Source organism: Dryobates pubescens, chromosome 1, assembly GCF_014839835.1.
Source record: "Dryobates pubescens isolate bDryPub1 chromosome 1, bDryPub1.pri, whole genome shotgun sequence".
NCBI lineage: Eukaryota > Metazoa > Chordata > Aves > Piciformes > Picidae > Dryobates > Dryobates pubescens.
Window position 1 is genome coordinate 27,264,104 of NC_071612.1, and position 19,836 is coordinate 27,283,939.

Below are 19,836 nucleotides of genomic sequence, written 5' to 3' on the forward strand. Positions count from 1 at the left end.
GTGCTTATGAAACATGAGTAACCTTCCACAATGATCTGCTTCACAAGCTTGGCTGGAAACATAGCTGGGAAACATAGGAGCAGGCATGGTGTGCTCTCATGTGGTGCTGTGAAGGCAGAAAGAGATTTCTGTTACAGAGCTCTCTGCTGTGAAAACATGGCAGTAGCTCATAGATTCAGAAAATGGCTTGGAAGAGACCATCTAGTTGCAGCCCCCTGCCATGGGCAGAGACACCTCTGACCAGACCAGGCTGCCCAGAGCCTGATCCAGCTTGGTCTGACAGACTTGCAGGGCAGAAGTGGCCACAACATGTCTGGGCAATCCATTCCAGCATCTCACCCTCCTCACAGTGAAGAGCTTCCTGCTGCCTAATCACAACCTACTCTGCTCTCGTTCCAAGCCCCTGGCCCCTGTCCTATCACATGTCCTGACAGAAGCCTCCTCCTAAGCTCCTTTTCTCAGATTCCAAACAAAAAAGAACCTCAATGAGATTTTGGCCAAGTGAGACTCAGCTCTTCACACCTGGTCCCAGCTGAGTATGATCTTATGAGGACTTTATTTAGGGCTTCTTAAGCCCCACAAATGGCAATTTCTGTCTCTCCTGTTCAGAGGATCACCCCCACTGATGGAAGAGCAGACCAAGGCCTGAGCTGGCTGCTGCTCTGCAGGAGAGTTAGCTCCAGCAGCAGTGCTGTCTGATCTTTCCCTCTACCTCCTGGTACAGCCAGATGCAGAGCATCTCATCTCTCCCCATCCCAGCTGAACTGAGACACAGCTTCTCTCACACCAATAACTTCATGATAAAATGCTTCCATGTTTTTAGGAGAAGATGGGCTGAAAACTGGAGTCAGCACATATTAGAACAGCAGCAACAAAGCTTTGTTGCTGTCAGCCAGCAGGCTTAGGGCATACTCTGGCTCTAACAAAACCAGATGTGCAGGCACTGCTGAAGGGTGTGGGGCACCTTTGATCTGCTGGCTGCTGCTGCTCCTTGCTCACACAGGACAGTTGCTGCCATTAATGAAGCTTCTCTGCTTTATTAGGTTCACCGATTTCGTGTGCTGAGAGCAGGAGGGGAATTGCACTGCTCTGCAAGAAACCACTTTGACATCTTGTAAATGCAGAGCTCTGAAACACTCAGGTCACTGCTGGCCAGGAGTGGGGTGTCTGTGCAAACAGTTGGTCTGCTGCCTGAGGACGTTTGAGGAGTGTGAAAGGTGAGGACAGAGGCAATGGAGTTTCAGATCAGCTCAGCTGTGGAGAAGGAACTCAGGGGGGAGAAGAAAGAAATCATTCTGCAGAATGAGACAATTCTTACTTCTGCTGGAAGCTGAAGTCTGCCAGAGCAAAAGTGGTTTGTAGCACACTGAGAAATGCTTTCACAAACCAGAGCAGATGGCTGGAGAAACTGATGAGGATTTATCTGCACAAACCAAGGGGGCCCTATTCACTCCCATCACACTCAGCAGCACAGCAGATGGCATGCACTCAGGTCACGCAGGTACATGACCACACCAGGTCTCTACTGACCACACTGAGTGCCACAGGTGCATGGCACTCCTGACCTACACACAAAATGCTTCCTTGAAGACAGAGTGCCCAGGTCCTGCTCATTTGGAGTTTGGAAGAGGCTTGCAGAGCTTTAAGGGCCATTGTCTCAGCAGTGCTATTTGCCATGGCAGCTGCTGAGGATTTGTGAACAGCCTTACCAAAGAGAGGTAAAACAGAATCCACCTCCCATGCTGTGTGTCCAGTTTACCAGCTGCTGCTGAAATAGCTGCATGGTTTGGAGTCTCTTTTTTTACTGCTGCTTCACAAGACTTTATAGAAAGCAGTGAATAAGGAGCTCCCTTCCCTCACCTCCAGTGAATGTCAGTGCTGCAGCCTTCTTGTGCTAGTGTCTTGTGTTGTTTGGCATCTCAGTTTGAGTCTCTCTAATTTCCCTTTCCCCCCCACTTAACATATCACAGTCTCACAGTACATTAGAGGTTAGAAGGAACCTCCAGAGAGAATCCAGCCCAACTCCCCTGCCAGAGCAGCATCACCCAGGGCAGTCTGCACAGGAATGCATCCAGGTGGGGTTGGAAAGGCTCCAGAGCAGGAGACTCCACAACCTCTCTGGGCAGCCTGCTCCAGGGCTCTGCCACCCTCACTCTAAAGAAGTTTCTCCTCCTGTTGAGCTGAAATCTTGTCTTACTAGTGCACACCACCCAAAAGAGCTTACCCCCCTCTACTTGACCCCCAGCCCTCAGCTATTGATAGACATTGATCAGATCCCTCTCAGCCTTCTCTTCTCCAGACTAAACAGCCCCAGGGCTCTCAGTCTCTCTTCCCAGGGGAGATGCTCAAGTCCCCTAAGCATCCCTGGCTCTCCCTTGGACTCTCTCCAGCACGTCTCTGTCTCTCTGGAACTGGGGAGCCCAGAACTGGACACAGGATTGCAGCTGTGGTCTGAGCAGGGCAGAGCAGAGGGGGAGCAGAACCTCCCTAGCCCTCCTGGCCACACTTTCCTTGCTGCACCCCAGGATCCCATTGGCTCTCTTGGCCACCAGGGCACATTGCCGTCCCATGGACAACAATAAACCTGCCTGCTTAACAGGCACGTCTGGGCACAGCTCCATCTTTTCTTTCTACCTACAGGGACATTTTTGTGTGTTACAGCTTGTGTAACGATGCAGTGCAGCTCACACTGAGCTACAAGGGCCAAGGGGGTGTCTGATACAGCAAAGAGCTCTTGGTTCTCCTGCAAATCTATGGTGCTGCCACTCCATGGAAGTACATTTTGACTACAAGCCCTGCCCTGGACTTTTTTTTTCCTTTTCCAAGACTATTTCCCATTTTTGGTTTCTTGCAGCTAGCAGAGTGTGGCTTCCAGAGAAGGTGTAAAAACATTTAGTAGAACACATTAATTTAGTAAATAAATCTAACATTGGAGAGGGTGAGGAGGAAAAGTGAGAAACACTTGAGGCCAGAGGAGGCCACAGAGATGATCCAAGGGCTGGAGCAGGAATTTCATTTCCACCTCCTCTCTTTCTAAGACTTCTCAGTGTTTTGCTCTGGCTCTCCTCAAACAGCGGTGCTGGGCACCTTTCTGCTGCAAGCACCATGACTTTGCTGCACCCCAGGAGCACTCAGATGGCCAAGAGGTGGCTAATGGCAATTAGCAACCTGAAATTTGCCCTTACATCTTGGTGGGATTCCCTGTAAGGGTCACCATGACTCTTCTTGCTTTCTGCTCCAATATCCAGTGAACCCAAGGGCCTGCTTTGACCCTGCCTTTCACTCCATTGCATGCCAGCACTCACACAAGTGGGAAGGACACAGAACAACTCCATGCAGAGATTTTAGCTCTGTTGCTTAGGGTAGAGGGGCTGATGTTCCCATTGCCCAGCTCCTCTGATCATTCAGAAACATGGAAAAAGTTGCAGGAACAAAGCCCCCCCTGGCCAGGCATAAGATGCAGTCTGCTTTTCCAGAACTCCTCCAGACCAGCCTCAGTCCTGTGAAACACTTCCTAGCTGATCTCTGAATGCTCTGGGAGTCTGTTCCTCAGGCTTTCCAGCAAGTGCTCATGGTGAGCCAGGAGAGTGCATGCTGACCTGCTCTGCTCCCAGAATAAAGCACAGCACCACTGGAAGTCCTGGGGTACCCCTGCTCAGAGCAAGCCTTCTCTGCTGAGCCTCACTTCCCCTCAGGCCCCCTCAGCTCCTTGTGAGCAGCCAGACAAGTACTGACCAAAGAGGAGAAAAGCAGATTTACAGGACAGCAGATTTAGCAACCTTTGGAACTGGACACTGTTTCCATAACAGAAGCAATCAGATGAGCACCACCAAGCTGCTCCCAAGAGATGCCTCTGGACATCTGGGCAGGGGGAGGCTGTGCCTGGGGGGATGCTGCTCTGGACAGTTTGATGTACTGGCTTGAAAGCACAGGCTGAGAGGCAGAAAGCCCCTCGGCACTGGGCCTAAGCTTGCTGTTGAGCTAAGTGTTTCAATACTCTTCCCCCTCACCTTCCTTTCTTTTTGTTTGATGTCTTTTTTTCCCTTATTTCCTTTTTTCCTCTATTTCTTTTTGCCATTTATTGATTTTCCCCCTGTTTATTTCCCTTTTCCCTATCTCTTTTTTATTGCCTTTCTTCCCTTTTTCATTTTTATTCCTTGTTTCCTCTTTATGTCTTGTTTCCTCTTTACCTCCCTTTCCCCTTTTTATTTCCCTTTACCCTCCTTTTTCTTCATTTCTTTGTGTTTCTTTCCCCCTGTTCATTTCATTTTTTCCCTTTTAATTTCATTTTTCCATTTTATTTACTTTTTTATTATTATTTCTTTTTCTTTCCTATTTTTTTTTTTTTAATTTTCTTTTGAGATCCCTTTTCCTCCTGCTGTAACTCTGATCCCTTCCTTGCAGCACATCACACAGTACCAAACCTTTCTCTGATTCAAACGAATTCAAACTAAACCCCGGGCTGTGTTTCTGGCTGCCGTGAGCCCCCTGCCCTCGGGCACCCCTCCCCTCCACACCATGGCTGTGCAGCAGAGACACTGGTGAGTGCTCAGCACCTGCTGCAGGCCTGACAGGGCAGCTGGCTGCCGTCTGTCCTGGTCTGCAGCAGCCTGGCCGCTAATGCTGCGAGCTGGCCCCTGCTGGAGAGCTGCGGGGATGGCAGGGAAACGGAGAGAGGCAGCGAAGACAAAGCGAGAGCTGGGGCGAGCGGTCTCGAATGAAGGGGGCAGAGAAGAGTTAAATCCCTGTGGAGCTTTCCCCCAGGTGGTGGATACTGAAACCTCATGTTTGAAATTACATCTTGCTGTGGTAGCTCCAAAGAAATGGAACCACATGTGCTGCTCCTTCCCCACCAGGCCACCATGGCAAGCTAATTTTGCCAAATAGCTCAAATATACACAGAGCTGTAATGACCTTTAATTCCTAACAGCTTCAGGAGAGCTTATTAAAAGCAGTGGTGGGCTCAGGGATCAGAAACTACTGGTTTCAGCTTTCAGCTGTGCTGTCTGAGGATGCTAACCCCAGTGACACTACAATATAAGATGTCCTAGGAGCAGAGGAGGCATTATAGCTACTACTGATGAAAGCATGGGAGAGGCATAGGGGCACAGGAGAGCACTAAGCCAGGTGTCTTGGCAGCCACTTTTGCTCTTTTTTCAGTCTGGGGAAAACAAAAATGACAGAGATGAGGTGGTTGTTACCTCCCTGCTTACACACAGACCTGAGCTGATGATAGAACAAAATAGGAATTCAGGCAGTGGGGTACTGGGAAAGGAATTAGGTTTTATGGTTGCCCATAAATGCTGCAGTGGCATCTGAGTGTCAGGGTACAAGCCAGGAGTGGGAATGCTCAGTCTTGCTGGATGATTTCTACACCTCTGAAAGCCTGAGAGACATGGACTGCCCTTTTCTCACCTCTGAGACCTCACCAACATACCTGTCTTCAGCTTGCTCCTGTTCTTCTGCTGGCCTACACTCTTGCTTTGCTGCTCTCAGACCTGCACAATCCCTTGCTCCTGGTTAGACATAAGCTGTTCACATTCTCTGCACTGAAAAGCTACTTCCATGCCAGCTAATCTAACTTTATGGCTTCCAGTCCAGCAGCCTGTTACAGGATACTGACAAAGCTTCCCCAGCTAAGCTCAAGCTCTGCATCTGTCCAGCTGAAGAACAAAAACCTTCAGAGATCCAGTAAAGTTTAAATGCCATGGAACACAATTGTGCAGTTACTATGGGAATGGGCTGAGGGAGTTGGGGGTGCTCAGCCTGTAGAAAAGAAGGCTCTGGGGGGACCTCAGAGCTGCCTGCCAGCACCTGAAGGGATCCTGCAGGAAGGCTGCAGAGGGACTTCTCCTCAGGGTGTCTGCAGACAGGCCAAGGGGGAATGGTTTGAAGCTGAGGCAGAGCAGGGTTAGAGTGGAGCTGAGGAAGAAGTTCAGCAGGAGGGAGCTGAGACTCTGGCCCAGGCTGCCCAGGGAGGCTGTGGCTGCCTCCTGCCTGGGGGTGCTGAAAGCCAGGCTGGATGAGGCCTTGAGCAGCTGAGTGTAGCTGAGAGGTGTCCCTGGGCATGGTGTGGAGGTTGGAGGAGCTAAGCTCTGAGGTCCCTTCCAGCCTGGGCCAGTCTAGGATGCTGTGACATACTCCATTGCACTCCTGTATCTCTAACAGGTAGAGGAGGAGGTTTCTTTTGAAGCAGTACAGAGTAGCAGCCTGAGCAGATGTAGCATTTCACTGTGTTAGGTTGCAGGCTAAACCTTAAAGCCCGCAGATGACAACATCTGCCCCGAGAATGAAACAGATTTTACCAAGTACATTCAAAGAACAGACTCAAATTGAGAAGTGGCTTCAAGTCCCCCTAAAAGCTGGCATGGCTGGGAGAGAAGCCAGGCAGCCTGTGTTTCTGTAATGCTTGTGCTGATGCCAGTGGTAAATATTTGCAGTCATTTTCCCTCCTGCTTGAAGTATCCCAGTGCTTGCTGGAGGCTTCTAACAGCCTGCAGAGAGTTTTCTCCCCCAAAGAGCATAAGAATCACAATCATTAGAGCTTGAAAACTCAGGAAAGGCACAGCTGAACTCTTTGCAATAAAATACATCACCCAGTCCTAGACTGGCTCTGGTTGGAAGGGACCTCAGAGCTCATCCCCTCCAACCTCTCCGCAGAGACACCTCTCAAAGGCACTCAGCTGCCCAAGGCCTCATCCAGCCTGGCTGTGACAGTTACAGTGTGAGATGTTTTTAGCACTCAATGTACAAGGTCAGAGCATTGATCACAATGCTCCTTGTGGCCTTAGGAAAGGATCCATGGCTGTTCCATATGAGCAGAGATGCAAAGAGATGAAGTCATCCTCTACCAATAAAGAGCTTGCCAGGGGGCTCTGGGCCCACTGCAAAGTTAGACCTGAAGGTGAGGAAGAGAACTTTAAATGTTCTGACTAGAGGGTTGGTTTGGCTGCAGGATGCTTCTTATCTCATTCACTACACCCTCTTGCAGAAACTCAAGAGGCCAAGCAACACAGCAGGAGTCATACCTACACACTGCATGGACTCCTAGAATAGAGATGGAAAAGAATCCCATGGAAGCAGCAGCTTCCTTCCCCCCACTACTACAGCTGTGGCCAAAACTCTAATCCTGGCTACAAGGTTGAATGTCAGGATTTGACCCACCAGGTAATTCTCACTAGGTTCTTAGGACTCCAAAATACAGGGTGTGCAGAAGAGCATGGTCAGCACTTTGGTAGCAGAGAGCAGGAACTGGGAATATGTCCATTCAGCAGATTCTTCCAGCAGAACAACAAACAAATTCGTCCACATCAATGTCTGATGGCAATCTGGCTCCTCTGGGCTCAGCACTAGGAGACTTTTTTAGGCAGAACCTTCTCATGTTAGGAACCAGATCAGAGCTTTCTTCTTCAGATCCTGTACACGAGTCCCTGGCACTGCCCCACCAGTTAAAAACAGCAGGAGTCCAAACCAGTGTTCAAATTGACTTAGGCAACTACCCTCTGCACTTCTAGCCAAGGCTTCTTGGCATACTGAAACCTGCCAGACTTTTGTTCTCCTCTGAATGCTCTTTTTTGCAGCAAGATCACACACAATTCCCCCAGCCCCCCACTACTAATTGCTCTGCAACAACCTGACTGAGAGAAAAGCAGACTTCTCTTTGCCAGGCTGCTCATGCTGCTTTCATTTGCACTGGAAAGCTTTTTGCTTTCCCATTGCTTTAGTACAGAGCTGTGTGTGGAAGTGCTGCTAGAAGCTCATCCCTGGGTGGGGTTCAACACCACCCTGCAGAGTCATAGGCTGGCTCAGGCTGGAAGGGAGCTCAGAGCTCCTCTCCTCCAACCTCCCACCATGCCCAGGGACACCTCTCAGCTACACTCAGCTGCTCAAGGCCTCATCCAGCCTGGCCTTCAGCATCCCCAGGCAGGAGGCAGCCACAGCCTCCCTGGGCAGCCTGGGCCAGAGTCTCAGCAGCCTCCTGCTGAACAACTTCTTCCTCAGCTCCACTCTGACCCTGCTCTGCCTCAGCTTCAAACCATTGCCCCTTGGCCTGTCTGCAGACAGCCTGAGGAGAAGTCCCTCTGCAGCCTTCCTGCAGGATCCCTTCAAGTTTTGGACACACAGAGCACCCTCAGACAAACACATTCATGTGGCCGTTTGACACTGTGCCTTTAAGGAAGGGGCACACTGGCTAAATGTTCGTAAAATATTTTGGTTTTCTAAACGAATTTCATTGGTAGGATTGTGGGAGGTCAGATTGGACCCGGGGGAGCTGGGAACTTTCTCTCAGTCTTCCTTCCTTCGCTGTCCCTCTCGGCTGGATCTGCTTCTGGGATTCTGGCCAACTAAGATAAGATACTAACTCCCTGTGCAAGGCCTTTATTCCTTTCCTGCCCTGTTAACCGTCCTCGTCTCTTCTTCTACCTCTTTGGGGGAGAAGGGAGGTAGGGGGGTGAAGGGGGCACAGGGGTAAGCCCCCTCTGTGGGGGGTCTGGTTTCTGGTTGAGTTCATTGGCTGTATATTCCTGTATATACTGTAAAATCCCTGTATTTGTTGTGTTACATAGAATCTGTTTCCTTGTAAAATATAATCTCATTTCTCCGACTGGGTTTAGCCGTGGTCTCTTTCTCAGTGGGGGAGGGAAAGCAGAGCCTTTCCTTTCAAACCACCACACACTCTTTTTTTTGGCGCCCCACGTTGGGCGCCAAAAATGTAATGGGTTGGGGCAGGTCCCCTCCCCACCACAGGCAGAAATAACGACTCAGGCAAACGGATTGCAAAAGTGATGAAAGTTTAAATAGAAAGCAGTGAATGTTACAGAAAACCCAAAGGCAGTGACAAAGAAAGATCCCATCCCCACCTGAGGGTGCATCCAAAACCCCCAGGGCTCCTTCTTCCCCCTCCCTCTGCTGGGCTAGTCTCAGCTGGCCAGGCCTGAGACTGCCCATCCCCCTGTGGCCTTGGGCCCAATCAGGCCCATGGCCGGGAGATCTCTCCCCCAGTTACCAAGTCTCGGAGAGGGAAGGAAAGAGGAAGTGCCAGACTCCGCACTGGATCTTATAGTGGTGCAAAGAATTATGGTAGGAAATACACAATTTCCTGTGTCCATCCCTCTGGGCTGGACTTCTGGACACAGGAAGTGAATGCACCAGGGGGGCACCCAGCTCAAACTACAACAATTCACAACTCCAACATTGAACTAATGGATCTCCCCACAGTCTGGCAATGCTGATAGCAATGAGCAGCCTCTCCTGCAGTGAGGGACCTCCTGCATGGCCAGAATCTGGCACATTCTTTCTCTTCCCTGTTCCTCCACACAGCCCTTGGGTCCCTGCAAAATGGTCATCGTGGCATTGCAGGAGGAAGCTGAATGAACTGCTAAATTCTCTGCCTGTGTTTGTCTGCCAGACCTCTGTGTTTTGCTTTGGTGCACAAGACATATATTCAGATGGCTTCTGACAGTACATCTCCTCCCCCTCAGCACTGACAGTAACTGTGGTACAGATGCTAATCTGCTCAAACCAGGAGTTTCTTGGTGTCCCTTTCTTCCCCTGTGCTGAGGGTGCTGCAGTGGTCAGTGAGGGGCTCAGCCAAGCAGGCAGTGTGCTCTGGTGTTGGGGCTTCCACTGCCTGGCTACACGAAATGCTAAATGGAAACTTGGGCAGTTTCTGGAAATCCACTTCAGCCTCCTCAGGGGATGTGCCTGGTCAGGGGAGCTGTGCTGCCAGCAGCATCTGCAGTGGGAAAGAGCTGGAGGAATTAGCCTTTAGAAACGGTTGAAATTCCTGCCTGTGGAATTCTGTGATGTAAAATTAGCAAACACATAAACCATCTCACTGCACAGCTGCCTGGCTCTGCCTGGTGGAGATTCTGTGCTCCTTTTTATTGCCAACATCTTCCCCGAGAGAAGGGCTCAGCTATTTCCCAGTGTGGAGCCAGCAGGGTAGCTGGGCTGCCTCCCGTGTCTGCTGCCCCAGTGGCATTCCCTCAGAGTCATAAATACTCTCTGTGTGGCAGGCAGGATTAGGAATAATTGCAAATGCAAAGTTCAAGAGGTTGCCATCAATATTATCTCCTGTCCCGCTTTCCTGTTGTCTTTATAGCTTAGCATGTTTACTCCTAAATTAGAAGGCAATTAGCAAATCATATAGCTCATTTGGACTGAAAATAGCAGCTTGGCAAAGCTCTTCCTATCAGCTGGAGCTGACCTTCCCAGAGGCTGCCTGGCCTGAAGAGCACACTGTAATAAGAGAGATCAGTTCTCTTGGATGCAGGCCAGGCACTCCTTCCCTTTCCCTGGCTGCCCCCCTCCTCTGCAGCTCCTCTCCCTCTCCTCCCCACTAACACACATATGTGAGCTGGAGTCAAGAAGCTGCAGTTAGTAAACAAAAAAGAGACAAAACTGCTAAGAAGTTAATGAAAAACTCAGTAAGTCACAGCATCTGGAGCTCATCCTCCAGCCCTGACGTAAGGAAGGGTGTCCAGCTGCCAGCAGAGGCATTTGGTGAGCGAGGCCCCTTCCAAACCAGGCCCAGAGCAGCTCAGCACTTGCAGCAGCTTGCAGGAATGCTTCAGATATGCAATGGTCAGTTGGATGTGCAAAACATCTGCTGGGTGCAGAAATAACACAGGCTGGGGAGCTAGGTCTGGGAGTCAGGAGCCCCTGCTCCTGGGGAGTGCATAAGGATGTGCAAAGAGCAGGGAGAGAGGAGGCCTCCTGGCTGCCTCTCATAAGGAAACACTTTCAGCAGAGGCACAGTGCTGCTGCCCCAGTGCCACCCAGGGCTTGGGAGCCCATGCTCATAAAAACCCTGTTGGTTTCCTGGGAATTCCACACGAAGTTATTTGGAAAACACCCTGCTTGCTGAAGTGCCCTGGGACTGAGCTCCTCATCTACACATCCCTCAAATCCTGAAGACAGCACCAGGGTGGCTGCTGGATTGGACAGACTGAGAGCTGGGCAGGGAGGAACCTGATGAGGTTCAGCAAGGATCAGTGCAAAGTCCTGCACCTGAGGAAGAAGAATAAACTGCAGCAGCACAGGCTGGGAGGTGATCTGCTGGAGAGCAGCCCCAAGGAGAAGGACCTGGGAGTGCTGCTGGGCAGCAAGTTCTGCATCGACAGCAATGTGCCCTGGGGGCCAACAGGGACAATGGGATCCTGGGTGGCATTCAGAGGAGTGTGGCCAGCAGAGCCAGGGAGGTTCTCCTCCCCCTCTGCTCTGCCCTGGAGAGGCCACACCTGGAATATTGCATCCAGTTCTGGGCTGCCCAGTTCAGGAGGGACAGAGATCTGCTGGAGAGAGTTCAAGGGAGGGCTCCAAGGATGCTGAAGGGACTGCAGCACTGCCTGGGGAGGAGAGACTGAGAGCCCTGGGGCTGTTCAGTCTGGAGAGGAGAAGGCTGAGAGGGATCTGGTCAATGGCTCTGAATGTCTGACAGCTGGGGGTCAGGAAGGAGGGGACAGGCTCTGCTCAGTTGCACCCTGGGACAGGACAAGGGGCAATGGATGGAAACTCCAGCACAGGAGGTTCCACCTCAATGTGAGGAGGAACTTCTTCCCTGTGAGGGTCCCAGAGCCCTGGAGCAGGCTGCCCAGAGAGGTTGTGGAGTCTCCTTCTGTGAAGACTTCCCAGCCCCGTGTGGATGTGTTCCTGTGTGACCTGTGCTGGACCCTATGCTCCTGCAGAGGGGTTGGACTGGGTGATCTCCTGAGGTCCCTTCCAACCCCTAACATCCTGTGAGCCCATGATAGAAATGTGCTAATTCTGAGTGTGGAAGGATGATGCAGCACAGGGATGAAGCTGATGTTTTCCCCAAGAGGCTCTTACACTACAAACCTGTGCAGCAATTCCTTGGATAACAAGAGAGCTCCTGAGGGCTCTGGGAGGGAGGAAACGGCATCGTTGCCTCCCCCCGAGCAGAATAAAGCCTCGATTCTCCTCTGCAGGCAGGGTGCTCTGCCTGCTCTGTGATGCAAATCGCTGCTGCTGTCAGCCCATCGCTGCTGACTCTTCTCCTCTCGCTTCTCTATAAATTACAGTCTGTGTACAACGACACGCTGCAGTCTGTTTGCAAACACACACCAAACCCAGGCCTCGTCATTCTCCACCTCCCGGCCACTTGGAGCATTCCTGTAAGAGCCTGAGCAGAGCAGCAGGGCTCCAGGAAGCTGTCTCCAGCTGGAGGGGCAGGAATTTCCTAGAGACGCTGATACAGCCAAGCAGCGACAGATCTCAAGCTGTATTTCAAGGGGTCTCAGGTTCTGCAGCGTATCTGCTTTCTAACCCCTTATCTCACCCACACACACTGTAAATCTCTCTCCAACCTCAGAACAAAGCCAACACCTCGAGCAGCCACTTCTCTCCTGCAGGAGTACGAATTTCAGGGACAGGTAATCTGCAATGCAAAGCACTTTAACCTGCAGCTGGCAAATCTTCCCAGAGATGCACACTCCTTTCTCTCCCCCTATGAGTAGCTGAGCATATGCCTAGAAGTATAACCAGGAGCTGGAAATCATTGGAGAATGAGCAAGTCTTACACTCCCAGATGTTGCAGTGCATAAGGAGGCAGGGAATCAGAGAATCATGAATCATTAAAGTTGGAGAAGACCTTTAGGATCATCAGTCCAGCCACAACCCAACCACCATGGCCACTAAACCACATCCTGCAGCTCCACATCTACAGCTCCTTGAACAGCTCCAGGGATGGGGACTCCACCGCCTCCCTGGGCAGCCTGTTCCAACCCCTCACCACTCTCTCACCAGAGAAGCTTTCCCTCAGGTCCAGCCTAACCCTCCCCTGGCACAACTCAAACCCATTTCCTCTCACCCTGTCTCTGGGTACCTGGGAAAAGAGACCAACCTCTCTGCTGGGCCCTTTTGATGTCCCAGCAATCGGAAAGGCTTCCATCCTGTTTAGTGAGCTGTTTATTGATTAGTTTTCCAGATGTTATGATCAGCAGGCTTGTCCATAGAGACACATCTAGGTTGCCTTGGAGCAGGCTAAGACAGACAAGTCACCCAGGGGATACCAAATGCAGTTTGACCATCCTGTGACTATGCCAAGCTGCAATTTGCTGCTCCTCCAAATCCATGCCATGTTTCTGCAATAGCAATAGTACACCAGCATATGGCAGAAGAGTAAGGCACATTTGTACAAGTGTGCTGGGCCCCAGCTGCCTGAACCCCAGGCTGCTCTGTCTGATGGGATGCTAGCAGAGGGTGCACACAGAATCACAGAGTATATGAGGGGACAGCTAAGAGCAGCCTGCCAGGACCTGAAGGGAGCTACAAGAAGGATGGAAAGAGGCTGTTTGCAAAGGCCTGCAGGGACAATGGCTTCAAACTAGAGCAGAGCAGATTGAGATTGGATGTGAGGAACAAGTTCTGCTCCAGGAGGGTGGTGGAACACTGGAACAGGTTGCCCAGGGAGGTGGCTAGGGCCCCATCCCTGGATATATTCAAGGTGAGGCTCAAAGAGGCCCTGGGCAACCTGATCTAGTTGGGGATGTCCCTGCTGACTGCAGGGAAGTTGGAATGGGTGATCTCTGGAGGTCCCTTCCAACCCAGACCACTCTGTGATTCTACAATTCTATGGATCACAGAATGTTAGGGGCTGGAAGGGACCTCCAGAGATCACCCAGTCCAAGCCCCTGCCAGAGCAGGAGCACCCAGAACACATCCAGGTGGGGTTGGGAAGGCTCCAGAGGAGACTCCACAACCTCTCTGGGCAGCCTGCTCCAGGCTCTGCCACCCTCACAGGGAAAAGGTTCCCCCTTGTGTTTCTGTAGCATGTCAGTAACTCAGCTCTGGTGCTAGGGCTCCAGAGCAACGTGAGGATGCTGCTCTGCTGTGCTCCGCCAGGGTAGGGCAGCAGGCAGGGGTGATGGGAGGGGACAACCCTTCTCCATCTGCATACATTTACTGGGTCAGCTCAAAATCGGAGCACCTTTAGCTACAACCCTTTAGTTCCATGCAACTTTAGTAGCCTTTTAAAGACTTCTGTGGCTTTTTGTTTGGTGGTGGGTTTTTTTGTCCAAGACTAATGCTGCCTTTCTTTGGTGCCATCAAGCCTCCATGATCTAAAGGAAAAGATCTTTTCAGGGCTATTTCCCCGAGCTGGGAGCTGGCTGGTGCTGCCTGTTTGATGAGTGGGTCAGATGCTGCTGGAGCCTGGTTTGCTGTTCCTGTGTGCAGCCTAGCAGGTAGCTTGTTTCTACAAGGCAGAACACTTTAGAATAGAATAGACCAAGTTGGGAGAGTTTTCTGGATGCCTTTTCCCTGCAGAATGCCTCTCTCCCGTTTCCCCCTTTCCTTGGCAAGTGCCATGTGCCTTGCAGAGGGTGTGTCCTGATAACAGGAATTGCTGTGCTAGATGGATTTCTTCTTTCAGTGTCCTGACCCTTCCTGACCGTTCTTCAGTAGTCAGCAGTTTGAACTGCTGATAGTCCAGAGAGCAAACAGAACACCACCACAGCCTGTTGCTGTTTTGTTCCTCTTCCTGAATCTCTGTTGTTCATGAATCATTTTGAGGCATACACCCTGATACCCACCCCAGTCCCATCCTGGAGCTACTGGGGCTTTAACCTGTTGTTTTTCCCTCAGCCTGCTGTTCCCTGGCTCTCTGGCTGACAGCAGTCCAAATACACTTGTGGGCTGAGAAGCACAGCCTGGAAAATGGAACTGTCACTGCTTTGAAGGGTCCTCGAGCATCTAAGCCTTGCATTGATAAAAGCTGTGAGGGCTCACAGCCCTCTGCCGAGCAGAATCAGAACGTGCCAACCACTATCAGCGCAGCCGGAGGGGCTGGGGGCTCAGGGCCGCCCCTGGGCTCTGGGAACGTGACACAGTCTCAAGAGGCAGAGTTAGCAGCTGCCTCCCCCTCACCTATTTGACAATCATATGGGAGGTTAAAAATAAGCAGTTATCAAGGCCTGCCCACACGCCGATACAGCCTGCGTGCTGGCACGTGTGGGTCACCAGCAGCACCATCCCCTCAGTGGCACTGCACGCCAGCCTCCCAGCCACGGAGAGGAGAACTGTTCTGCCCAAGACACTTGGGGAAGTTGTCCTCCATGGACACAAGCCAAAGGCACTGGGAGCCTGCTGATGCAAATGCCAGGCTGAGCTGAACTGTAAATTGCAAAGCTGACTTCAAAGCGGTCATATAAACATCTCTAGCAGGTGGAATGGGAGCGAGTGCCAGGGTAAACAAGTGTCCAGCTGACCAGGCAGCAAGCAGATGAAACAAAAGCTGACTTGGCCCCACCAGCTTCCCTTTTATAGCTGTCTACAGTGTCCATGTCTTCTCACTAGGAATTGCTTTCCTCTCAGTGCTCCTTCCAGGGCAGCTTCAGCAACGTCCCAAACATCAGGACCTGTGCTGGGACTGCTGCTCTGAGCCCTGCAGCCTTTAAGCTGCAGTCCAGTTTTCTAACATGCCTCTGGGTTCACTTTGCCATGGAACAGAGGTCAGTGTCCAGCACTTTCACAGCACTGCCATGTTGGTTGGTGTAACGTGCCCATCCCCTGTGCCCACGAGGCTTCACTGTGAAACAGTGACACAGTTGAGGTCCTTTGCCCATCTGTGGCAACAGGCACAGAGCTGGTCTAGCCACAGTGGGCAGAACAAGGTTTATATGAGTTCCTCTAATTTAAAGCAAGTTTTCCTCCCTGTGTGTCTGCCCCGGCCAGGGTCACTCAGTGCCCCATTGCTGCAGTGGGGTTTGGAAGCAGCACACCATCAGGGGTGGCTGTCATGCACTTAGCTGCTCTTGTTTCTCCAAAACTCCAGTGCAGGAGAACGATGTGAAAGTTCAGTTTACATTAGAGAGCCATCCGGGCTGCCTCTTGGTCATCTCACCCTTGATCTTATCATTATCCACATTTCTCCTACCTCCTTCCCTCCCTGCGGGACAAACAGCCCCGGATGCCTCCGGCAGGGCACACCCAGGGAGCATCTCTGCTGCCCGCACTGGAACCCCTCACCCTGCACTAACAGGAGGAGCAACCACAGCAGGGAGAATGGAAAGCAGTCAGTCTAACAGACAGATCATAACAGAGCAGGAATGTAAAGTGAGCTAAATTATCCTCTCCTCCAGTCCTCTATTATGGTTTGCCTCGAGTTTTCAGAAGTCACCATCAAGATCTGCAGCGTAAGCCTGTGGCTGGCTGGGAATTTCTAGCTCCGAAGCCTGGCGCTGCCGTACCTGGCACTCACTCGGAGCTCAGTCCTTGCCAGAGGAAATACCAGCAGCGGCTCCCTGCACAGCCCAGCTAGTCCCACTGACACTCTCCCTGGCTGCAAGGGCCGGGAAGGCAGCGCGCTGCAGCGCAGGGCTGAGCTCCCAGCCGAGCTCAGGGCTTCAGCACACGGCAGCCTGAGCAGCTCGCACCGAGCAGCAGACCAAACCCACTCCTGCTCTCCTAGCTGGTGGTTATCTAATCTAGTTAGAGGAGCACACAGCCCCAGCACGGGCACAGCACCACAGTGACACGGCAGGGAAGCGAAAGGCTGGGCAGGTCCTCAGAGGCACCGTGCAGATCACAACCACTAATCACCGTCATTGATTATGGTCTCTTAGGCATCTCAGAACATGCTTAAGTAATGTCCTTCTCACCTGCCAGTCGTCTGTCTCTCGTGTTCTTCCAGATAACATCCAAGGCTCTAGCAGTGGAGTCCCTGATATGATCACTGAACGACCTCCTCAGAGGGGCTTTCAGCGGGTGATGCATAATGCAGATCGATCACACATCCAGATCCGGAGGGCTGCGGCTCGGCCCCGCGAAGGGGGGCATTCTTTTCCTGGAGATGGGTCTGAATCGCTCTTCAGAGGCAGGCAGGTTGTTACTTTATGTGATTTGTCATCAGCCCCGCGGAGCTTTGCCTCGAAGAGTCAGGCATTGCAGTTCTCACTGCGGATGCAGGAGAGCTCAGCCCGCAGCCAGCCTCCTGGAAGGCTGCCAGAGCCTTACATCTGGAACAGTTTACAAATGAGCTAACGATACAGTCATTCAGATTTGGGGCTTTATTTGTGGATAGCTGTAGGATTCTAGCTTCCTGTTTAATCAAATAACTTACCAGGCACATACTTGCATGCTCATTTATTAGGATAATATTTCCCTGCTTAACTGATATTTCAGGTCATCTTTCATGTTTTGACAGGAAAAAGGTAAGAAGTAGAACACGTAAGCTGAAGTTTCTGCAGCTTGGGTATTTTATGGGGTTACCATGTTTTCCTTGCATGGCACCCTGCCTGTGGCACAGGCTTCCGACTCCCCTGCCCATACCTCATGGCAGGGCAGCAAGGAAGGGATGGAAATTGAAAGAGTGAAAGGAAAAGAAGAGAGGTGGGGAGTTAAAAAAAAAGCAAGAGGGGGGAACTGGGCCCTCTGTGCTCTGCTGAAGGGAAAGATAAGGCTCCAGCTGTAGAGTTTCTGAGATGAATAGCCACAGTAAGTGAAGCCATTTGACCTTGCTTGGTTTGCCCTTTTTAATTGATTACTGTGTCCTGTGGCTTCCCCGAGGGAGGAGCAGAGGTAGCTGAGACTTTCATTCCTCTCCTAATATTATGTATGGAAATATGTGAAGGGGTGAGAGACCCCAGCCCAGAGACCTGCCCCCTGTGTCATCAGGGAAAGCCAGAGCTCTGCAATGAAGGTGTCCCCAGGCTCACACAAGGTGGAGTCCTTCATTTTCACAGCAACTCCAGGTGCTAACAGCTACCAGGATGGTCCTGAGAAGCACTTTCTGGTCAGCAAAACTGACCGACTGATTTCTGCCAGGGCTGGCAGACACTGATCAAATGAGAGAGTCCCATGTTTCAGCCTGGGGATTTGCATTGCCTTTGGATCCCTTCTTTAGAACAGACCCAGGTTTTATTTTCACTTTTTACCAGACAATTTATTTCACACTTTCTTAATTTGTTGCAGCTATTGCCCACCCCCACCTCCCCCCATGCCTTCTCAGTCCCTTTTCACCACTCCTCATTTCCTTCAAGACAAATCATGATTTCATTCCAATAATGCCAAGGAATGGTTGGCATTTGCACTGCTGGAGCTGAGGGGAGGATTGGCTCTTTGGCTGTCTGATGCCTCTGGCTTTTGCCTGTGTAGAGCATCTGCAAACAGATCTGTGAACAAACCCAACAGCAGCAAGGGCAAAAATTCCTTGTAGGGCAAGTGGCAATGGCAAATGCTGATGTGATGACCGGAATGCCTCTATCCACTCTGAGACACACATCCCCTGCCCCAGGGACATCTGCTGCTGCTTCCAGCAGTGACCAGCTCAGAAGAGCTCTGGCTTATTTCTGAAGAGGGTGCAGTAAGCAGTGTCTGAATCTGGAGCTGCCTGTTTAGACATCCCTGTTTCAGCTAAGTACCACTGCTGGAGGAGAGCAGAAGGCAAAGAAGCAGAAAGCAGTTTCAGCAGATTTTTAGCTACCAGTGGCTGTGTCAACATCAGCAGCAGCATGGCCTGAAGGACTGGAGTGGCACAGCAAAGCAAATGGTACCCTGGTTCTAACACAACTGACTCTATTGGGAATCCTGCCTCCAGGTCTGGTGTCCCCAGCAGCAGAAGGACACAGAGCTGCTGCAGGGAGTCCAGGGGAGGCCACAAAGATGATCCAAGAGTTGGAGCAGCTCTGCTGTGAGCACAGGCTGAGGGAGCTGGGGGTATTTAGCCTGGAGAAAAGAAGACTCTGGGGGGACCTCAGAGCTGCCTGCCAGGACCTGAAGGGATCCTGCAGGAAGGCTGCAGAGGGACTTCTCCTCAGGCTGTCTGCAGACAGGCCAAGGGGGAATAGTTTGAAGCTGAGGCAGAGCAGGGTTAGAGTGGAGCTGAGGAAGAAGTTGTTCAGCAGGAGGCTGCTGAGACTCTGGCCCAGGCTGCCCAGGGAGGCTGTGGCTGCCTCCTGCCTGGGGATGCTGAAGGCCAGGCTGGATGAAGCCTTGAGCAGCTGAGTGTAGCTGAGAGGTGTCCCTGGGCATGGTGTGGAGGTTGGAGGAGCTGAGCTCTGAGCTCCCTTACAGCCTGAGCCAGTCTGTAGCTCTGAGTTGCTAAACTCATGCTCACAGCCTGAACTGGGAGAGGATGCCACTGGTGTCAAGTACATCTGTACAGACCTCAGCTGGTGAACCTCTGATGTTGGTCAACCAATGTGTTAGATTAATTCATGGGGAAAGGTGTTGAACCAGACAGTTAAACTGTAGCACTGGGAGAGGCTTTGAAGGAGAAAGGTTTGAACAGTGATATCTATGGACTGGCAAAGAAAAAACAACCAAGAACCCCCACAAAATTCCAAAGGAAATAGCAAAATATTCTGGTGCTGCATTTGAAAATGAGCTGAAAAATCTCCTGCAAGCAAGAGTCTTCCTCTAGCTGGGAAAGGTCCAAGGCAGCCTGCCAGGTTCTACATCTACAGCTCAGTTTGCTCTGTAGAGGGAACACAGCAAAGCGATGGCAGAAATAAGCAAAGCCCTCACTCTCCAGCCAGCATCTAGGTAAGCATTCATGATGCAGCTCCATCTCTTGACTTCCCTTGTCTGGCAACTGAAGGATGACCACCAGTAGGCACAAGGTTTGCATCTGAATCACACACAGTGATGGCAGCCGGAGTGCAGTCCACACTCAGCTACCTTGAAGTGAGATGACTTCATTCAGTATTTTCTGCTCAATGGCTGAGGGGAAACCAAAACACAAGACTCAAAGACATTCTTATGCTGCAAAGGTAAACTGGATGGGGCAGCAGAGATGTGTGCTGCACCAAAGGTATGCTGCCAGGAATGCAAAGGAGAGGGGTCTGCTGCTGCCAGGAGGGGAATGCAGCAGCT

The 19,836-nt window shown here is 51.4% G+C and overlaps 1 protein-coding gene across 1 annotated transcript in view; it reads right to left on the minus strand.

Annotated features, from left to right (window-relative positions):
* Nucleotides 1–16,903, minus strand: part of DLC1 (DLC1 Rho GTPase activating protein) — a 101,925-nt gene extending 85,022 nt beyond the window's left edge. Inside the window, exon 1 of the mRNA XM_009902731.2 lies at nucleotides 16,623–16,903. Coding sequence (XP_009901033.2) covers nucleotides 16,623–16,737 — 115 coding nt within the window. The 5' untranslated portion in view covers nucleotides 16,738–16,903. The remainder of the gene's footprint in view (nucleotides 1–16,622) is intronic.
* Nucleotides 16,904–19,836: the final 2,933 nt, after the last annotated feature.